Below are 7,078 nucleotides of genomic sequence, written 5' to 3' on the forward strand. Positions count from 1 at the left end.
AGCTTCGAAATCACTTGTGTCCATAGAAAGAATTTGGAGATTTGTCATTAAGACGATTTAAAACTTCTTGCTTTAATGATTTTCCTGCTTGGTTGGAATACAACATAGCAAAAGATGCCCTATTTTGCTTTTATTGTTACCTTTTCAAACCAAATTATGAATAACATGGTGGTGGTGATTCTTTTGTTGATGGAGGGTTCTCAAACTGAAAAAAGAAAGGAAGGCTTCAAATTCATGTTGGGAAAAGTGGTAGTGCACACAACCAAGCACGGATTAAGTATGAGGCTCTTGTGAATCAAAAACAAAATATTGATTGTATTCTCTTTAAGAAGTCAAAAAGAACAAAAGATGAGTATTAAATTCGTCTGAATGCATCAATTGATTGCATTCGATGGCTTCTATGACAGGGGCTTTCATTTCGTGGGCATGACGAATTTGAAGATTCAAGAAATCAAGGAAGTTTTCTTGAACTATTGTAGTGGTTATGTGATCATAATAAGGAAATTAATGATGTTTCTTTGAAGAATGCTCTAAAAAATTTTCCATTGACATCACCTAAAATTCAAAAGGATATTGTGAGTGCTATTGCATTTGAAAAACTTGATGTTATTATAAAGGATATTGGTGATGGGTTGTTTTCTATTCTTGTTGATGAATCTCAGGATGTATTAGTGAATGAGCAAATGTCAGTTGTTCTACGTTATGTGAATCAAAAAGGACAAGTCGTGGAATGTTTTATCGGTGTTGAACATGTCCCTAGTACCACAGCTTTCTCACTGAAGGATTCTATTGATCACTTATTCTCTAACTTGAGTATATCTAGTTTAAGAGGTCAAGGTTAAGAAAGTGCTAGTAATATGCAAGGTGAGTACAATGGTCTCAAAGCACTTATTTTGAAAGAGAATTCCAGTGCTTTCTATATTCATTGTTTTGCTCATGAGTTGCAGCTACCTCTTGTAGTTGTGGTAAACAAGCATGCAAATATTGAAACTTTCTTTACTTTAGCAAATAAAGTGGTAAATGTCGTTGGTGGATCGGCTAAGCGATGTGATTTTCTTCGACAAAAGAAGAGGCTTGAAGTTGTTGAATTATTGAATATTGGTGAAATCTTAAGTGGAAAGGGCCTTAATCAAGAGACTACTCTTCAATGACCCGGTGATACTCGTTGGGGCTCTCATTAGAGTTCTTTACATAGCTTGATTCTCATGTTTTCTACTACAGTTGATGTCATTGAGATGATTGCCACTGATGATACTAGTTGTGGAAAGCGAGGGAAAGCTCGTCTTTTGTTGGTATCTATGTTGACATTTGATTTTGTATTCAGTCTACATCTCATGAAAAAGGTATTGGGCATTTCAGATTAATTGTCAAAATCATTACAAAGGAGAGATCAAGATATTATCAATGCTATGAAATTAGTGACAATATGGAAAGAGCAAATCCAAACAACGAGGGACAATGAATCGGAATCATTTTTAAGAATAGTTTCCTATTTTTGCGAAAAGTACAACATTGATGTTCCCAACATGGATGATATTTTTATACCTCTAGGCCGTTCACGGCGTAACACGCAAGAAATGACAAATTTGCATAATTTTTGTGTGGATTTCTTCTATGCTATCATCGATATGCAAATTCAAGAGTTGAATGATCGTTTCTCTGAGGTAAATAGTGACTTACTCCTTTGTGTTGCATGCTTATGTCTGAATAATTCATTTTCTGCTTTCAAAAAGGACTACTTAATTCAGTTGTGTGAGTATTATCCCAAAGATTTTAAACCAGTAGAGATTTTGGCACTTGAAGAGCAAATTAGACATATATTATTGATATGCGCACTCACAAAGATTTTTAAGGTTTACGAGGTCTTAGTGATCTTGCAGAAAAGTTAGTTGTGACGAAAAAAAATGAGGTATATTAATTAGTTTACAGGCTTGTAACATTGGCGTTAATTCTTCCAGTTGCTAATGCTACAGTAAATAGAGTTTTTTCTGCAATGAAGATCGTCAAGAATCGATTGCGTAATCGAGTGGGAGATCAATGGTTAAGTGATAGTTTGGTTGTATATATTGAGAATGATATACTTAACAATATTGATAACGATATAATTATACGACTTTTTAGGGTATGAAAACGTGTAGGCTACAGTTGTAATAGCGTATTAACTTATTTTCATTAATGATAAATTGATCTAAACATTTTTGAATTCTCATTTTTGACCCTACAAGACAAATTGTCTGGGTTTTGCCCCTGATAATTAATATTTTTTAAGAGATACGAACTTTAAAGACAATATTATTTTCCAAAAAAAAAAAAAAAAGGTTCTTAAATACATAAAAATATGAAAGACCCTTGGTACTCAATGACCATCGATTAGCCACCATCAGATGACTCTAAAGTATATAATGGGGTAAGGAAATAAATGACTATTCAAATCTTTTGTTTAACTTTACTTTTTCTATTTGCCTCCTTATAGATTTGATGACATGTACATTTCTCTCACTAAATTTATAATTTATATCTCAAGTAAAACATGATTCCTTTACTAGTATACACGAGCATGAAGTACATTTTGTTACCATAATAAGAATATAAGCATGATATGTTGACCATAATAGAATTGTACTATAATATATAGAAGATTGACATGGATGACATTATTTTTTTCGGATGGGGAGTTTAAGATCAAATATCTAGAACACCTTGATTAGCCAAATAAAACTTCGAGGATGAATTTTTTCAAGTAGGGGAGATTGTAGTGCCCGAAAATTTATAGAAAAACTTATTTGCACTATATGCTATATTTTTATATTTTGAAAGTTGAAAGGCTAAAGTGCAATTTATTAAACTCTATTTTATTTTGGTCAAATAATTAGATTTTGTTAAAGCGATCTTTAGCATTTCAATATGGGACTCGTTGGATAGTTAGTAATTAATCATGTATGTTAGGTTCGAGAAAAAGTTAATACGTACAAGCAAAGCTTAAGTTATTGAAGTTTAAAGAACTTGTCAATAAATATTATTTTATTACTTTTGTTGTTTTGTGGAAGTGTGCAGCGACGTGGGATTGTTACGATTTAATTAAAATGGGTTTTTTTATTTAAATTGGATAGAAATTTTGGATAAATTTGACTTTCACTTTCTAGAGGGAAATTGTCCTATTATATATATATATTCTTTTATGCAACTGTTTTTCACATAAAAGAAGTCAGATTTCTTTTCCCATACTATATAATTTTTATAAACATAGCAGGTTAAAAATAAAGTTAAAATGTGATTTTGGTTTTGCTTTTCCAAAAATTCGTTTGATCTACCGAGGCAGGATAACGAGGTGCATCTATTTTTTTATCCCATTTAAAATATTTTTTCGTGTTGTTAAATTATTATACTTATGAAAGTTAAAGATATGATACGTTATGTATGATATGGCTACCCGATATCCAATATATGATATGTATTGAGCTCTTACCGATATCTAAAGATATGATGAGAGCATGATATTTTGACACATGTTTTGAATATTTTATTGGGATTTCACCATTATTTTCGTGTCCTATTGAGTATTCTCATATATTTACTATTTTTTCATACTTCTCAAGTTTAGAGAGGGTAGTTGGTTGGCGGGTGATGAGATGCAGGCGTGATGCCAGGATTTATGGAAGTCAATAAATTAATTTCGGTATAACGTGATTGTAGATTTTATTTTCAGCATTGTCTTAGTTTTATTATTCTGTGAATTCGCAATTTAGGATTTGGAGCACGGTTTATTTGGTTATGTTTTTCACATGTCTTAGTTTATTGGTGGAACTAAAAATTTCATGTTGGAATGTTTGTTATGTTTATTTAATTATAGAATGAAATTTTTAGTAACGATCTAAATATTAAAAATTTGGATCTATTACGGTTACTCCCTAAGTCTTGTATGTTTTAATTAAGCATTTGCATATTTAGCCTCCATTTGGCAAATAGTAGTAATAGGTCTCACGAAATGTGCGAATAATAATGAGCAATAGTTATATTTGTGTGGTTGAAATTAATGTATGATTTTGACTGAAAATTTATAATCAATTTAATGATTATATCCAAACATAGGCTTATTGTAGAAGACTTGTCAAGTAAGCTATAAGCATTGACCTTGCATTGTTTCATTGAAAAGGAAGCTTCTACCTTTCTTTGAAATGCATTATTGATTCATCCGTGTGTGACAATCACATCAACTACTAATAGAAGTAAATGTTATTGCAGGCAATGTCTGAAGAAAGGGAACTGATTCTAAGTGTTTGAAGTTGGCAACAATGTATATAGCTCAAATTACTATTAACTTCAAGGATGATATAGAGACTAAAATCCTAAATTAATATTAGAGTGTGTGACTTCATATAATGGCCTCTACAAAGAATGAATGTTACAAAATCAATATTCAGCCACCTTCTACTGAGTTTATCTCATGTGATCCCGCGTAGGCAAACGCTACAGAACCCACGAACAAGATGAAAATCTTCCCAAGAAAGTCAAAACAAGGTTTTGGATTCGAATTCGATAAATCTGAAACCAAGCAACCCGAATTGCCGATGATGTGTGGACCTCTTGATTACGCAAAATTATGGAATCTCACCAAGTTGGTTTGAATGCCACAAGAATTAGATCTTGATAAGTTTGAAAGTTGTTCAATTGAGAGAAAAAAGAGAAAGCAATTAAAGCCTTTCAATTAATCAATATGTCAAAAGTTTTTTTTTTTACAATGAAAATAATAAGAGTATTTATACTAGTCCTAAGAATCTAGGTAATTTCGTGCATAATCTCCTAAATATGGTAAGAAATCAATTAAATATAGAATTCTAGCAAAACTAGGAAAATCGCCAAAAAAAAAAAAGCCCGTCTGAAAATAACCATGCGATCACATGGTTCAATTCCATGTGGCCGCATGGAATTGAAGTCCAGTCCCCTTCAACACTCAGCCTAGGTCCGTGCGATCGCAGGGCATTTGTGCTGTGCTGTCGTACAACTTTGGCTCTCCATTCCGTTTTCGTCCGCCTTTAACACGTTGATCCAAGTCTTTTCGGCCTTCGACCCCAACATAAAACTTGTTCCATTTTGTATCCCGAACATGATTTCATCAATAGTTGTCTTGATGAGCAATCCCATCACCTCTTTTACTGGCTTCGTCCTCGCTCGAGTCATTAGGCCGCCCTCGACTATCAACGTATCTTTCTTCGGGTTTGACGTTGGACTTGACCTTGACGCTTGTGGCTCCTAGATCACATCATCCCCTCCCTCTTCGAAAGGATTCATCCTCGAACCTATACCTGCATCAAAGAAAGAAAGATCAGATACATTAAAAGTTACTGAAACGTTATACTTACCTGGAAGATCTAATTTGTATACGTTGTTATTGATCTTCTCAAGCACTTGAAATGGTCCATCTCCCGGTGGCAACAACTTTGACTTTCTTTGTTCTGGAAACTGTTCTTTCCTGAAATGCACCCAAACCCCATCTCCTGGTTCGAATGTAACAATCTTCCTGCCTTTGTTTGCTTGCTCTGCATAGTACTTACTCTTCTTCTCAATTTGTTCCCGTACCTTTTCATGGAGTGACTTCACCAGCTCAGCCTTTCTCTTCCCATCCAAGCTACCTCGTTCATTCATAGGCAAAGGTAATAAATCCATAGGTGTTATAGGATTAAAACCATAAGCAATTTCAAATGGAGAAAATGATGTAGTGGAGTGTGTGGTCCTATTATATGCAAACTCTATGAAAGATAAGCACTTTTCCCAATTCTTCAAATTTTTATTAACCACAGTGCCCAATAGTTGTGTCATGGTCTTATTCACTATTTCAGTTTGTCCATCGATTTGTGTGTGACAAGTTGTAGAAAATAGTAATTTCGTACCCAACTTATTCCACAAGACCCTCCAAAAGTGAGTAAGAAATTTGACATTTCTATCTGATACAATACTTTTAGGTACTCCATGCAAGCATACAATTTCTTTAAAGAACAAGTCTGCAATGTTAGTGGCGTCTTTAGTTTTGTGATATGGAATGAAATGTGCCATCTTACTAAACCTATACATCGCTACAAAAATCGAATCCCGGCCTTTTTTAGTCCTAGGCAAACTTAGCACAAATTCCATTGAGATGTCTACCTAAGGTTCCCTAGGTACTGACAAAGTTGTATAAAGCCATGAGGTAAGACCCTAGATTTAGCCTGTTTACAAGTTATGCATCGACTACAAATTCATTCCACGTCAACTTTCATTTTAGGCCAATAAAAATTCTTAGTTAATATTTCTAAAGTCTTTGCTATCCCAAAGTGACCCATTAGACCCCCACTATGTGCTTCTCTAACTAATAATTCATGCATAGAGCAATTATGAACACATAATTTGTTTTTCCGAAACAAGTACCCCTCATGCTTAAATAACTTATCTATAGCCCCCTTATGACATGAATTGTAAATGTTGGAAAATTTAGAATCATTAGCATACATGTCCTTAGTGTACTCAAAACCAAGCAATTTTGCACTTAAAGTAGTTAAAAGCACATACCTTCGCGACAATGCATCTGCTACTACATTTTCCTTACCTTGTTTGTAACGAATAACATATGGAAAAGTTTCTATGAATTCCATCTAGCGTTCATGTCGTTTGTTTAACTTACCTTGACCCCGCAAATGTTTCAGTGATTCATGATCAGAATGAATTACAAACTATTTTGGCCACGGGTAATGCTGCCATGTCTCCAAGCCTCGAACAAGTTAATAGAGCTTTTTATCATACATAGGATAGTTGAGAGCTATACCACTTAGCTTCTCACTAAAGTAGGCTTTATGTCTCTTATCCTGCATTAAGACTACTCCAATACCTATGTCGATGCATCACACTCAATCTCGAAAGTTTTGTCAAAGTTAGGAAGTGCTAAAATCGGTGCTTTATGCAAACAATCTCTGATAGTGTTGAATGCATGTTCTTGTTTTACCCTCCATTGAAGCCCATATTTTTCTTGACAATCTCAGTTAGTAGTGGTGATTTTGCTAAAATCCTTGAAAAAAGGCCTATAAAAACTAGCCGATCCATGAAAACT

General features: G+C 33.8%; 2 protein-coding genes across 2 annotated transcripts; one reads left to right on the forward strand and one right to left on the reverse strand.

Moving 5' to 3' along the window:
- Positions 1–857: 857 nt before the first annotated feature.
- Positions 858–4,267, forward strand: LOC111406697. Its single transcript, XM_023036080.1, has 7 exons — positions 858–1,101; positions 1,222–1,343; positions 1,506–1,664; positions 1,749–1,884; positions 1,974–2,122; positions 4,090–4,112; positions 4,243–4,267. Exons 1-7 carry the CDS (start codon positions 858–860, stop codon positions 4,265–4,267), a joined length of 858 nt encoding a protein of 285 aa, XP_022891848.1.
- A 1,966-nt stretch (positions 4,268–6,233) lies between these two features.
- On the reverse strand, positions 6,234–6,626 carry LOC111406704. The gene has a single exon (XM_023036087.1). The coding sequence runs from the start codon at positions 6,624–6,626 to the stop codon at positions 6,234–6,236; it is 393 nt and encodes a 130-aa protein (XP_022891855.1).
- Positions 6,627–7,078: the final 452 nt, after the last annotated feature.

This window comes from Olea europaea, chromosome 1 (assembly GCF_002742605.1).
Source record: "Olea europaea var. sylvestris chromosome 1, O_europaea_v1, whole genome shotgun sequence".
Lineage (NCBI taxonomy): Eukaryota > Viridiplantae > Streptophyta > Magnoliopsida > Lamiales > Oleaceae > Olea > Olea europaea.

What these genes read in the sequence shown, in the direction of transcription:
- LOC111406697 (XM_023036080.1), top strand. Translation starts at nt 858, where the DNA reads ATGCAAGGTGAGTACAATGGTCTCAAAGCACTTATTTTGAAAGAGAAT. An exon ending in GTCTACATCTCATGAAAAAG is followed by an intron (nt 1,344 to 1,505) that starts GTATTGGGCATT and finishes TTTTGCGAAAAG; the next exon opens with TACAACATTGATGTTCCCAA. An exon ending in CTTAGTGATCTTGCAGAAAA is followed by an intron (nt 1,885 to 1,973) that starts GTTAGTTGTGAC and finishes CTAATGCTACAG; the next exon opens with TAAATAGAGTTTTTTCTGCA.
- LOC111406704 (XM_023036087.1), bottom strand. Translation starts at nt 6,626, where the DNA reads ATGGAATTCATAGAAACTTTTCCATATGTTATTCGTTACAAACAAGGT.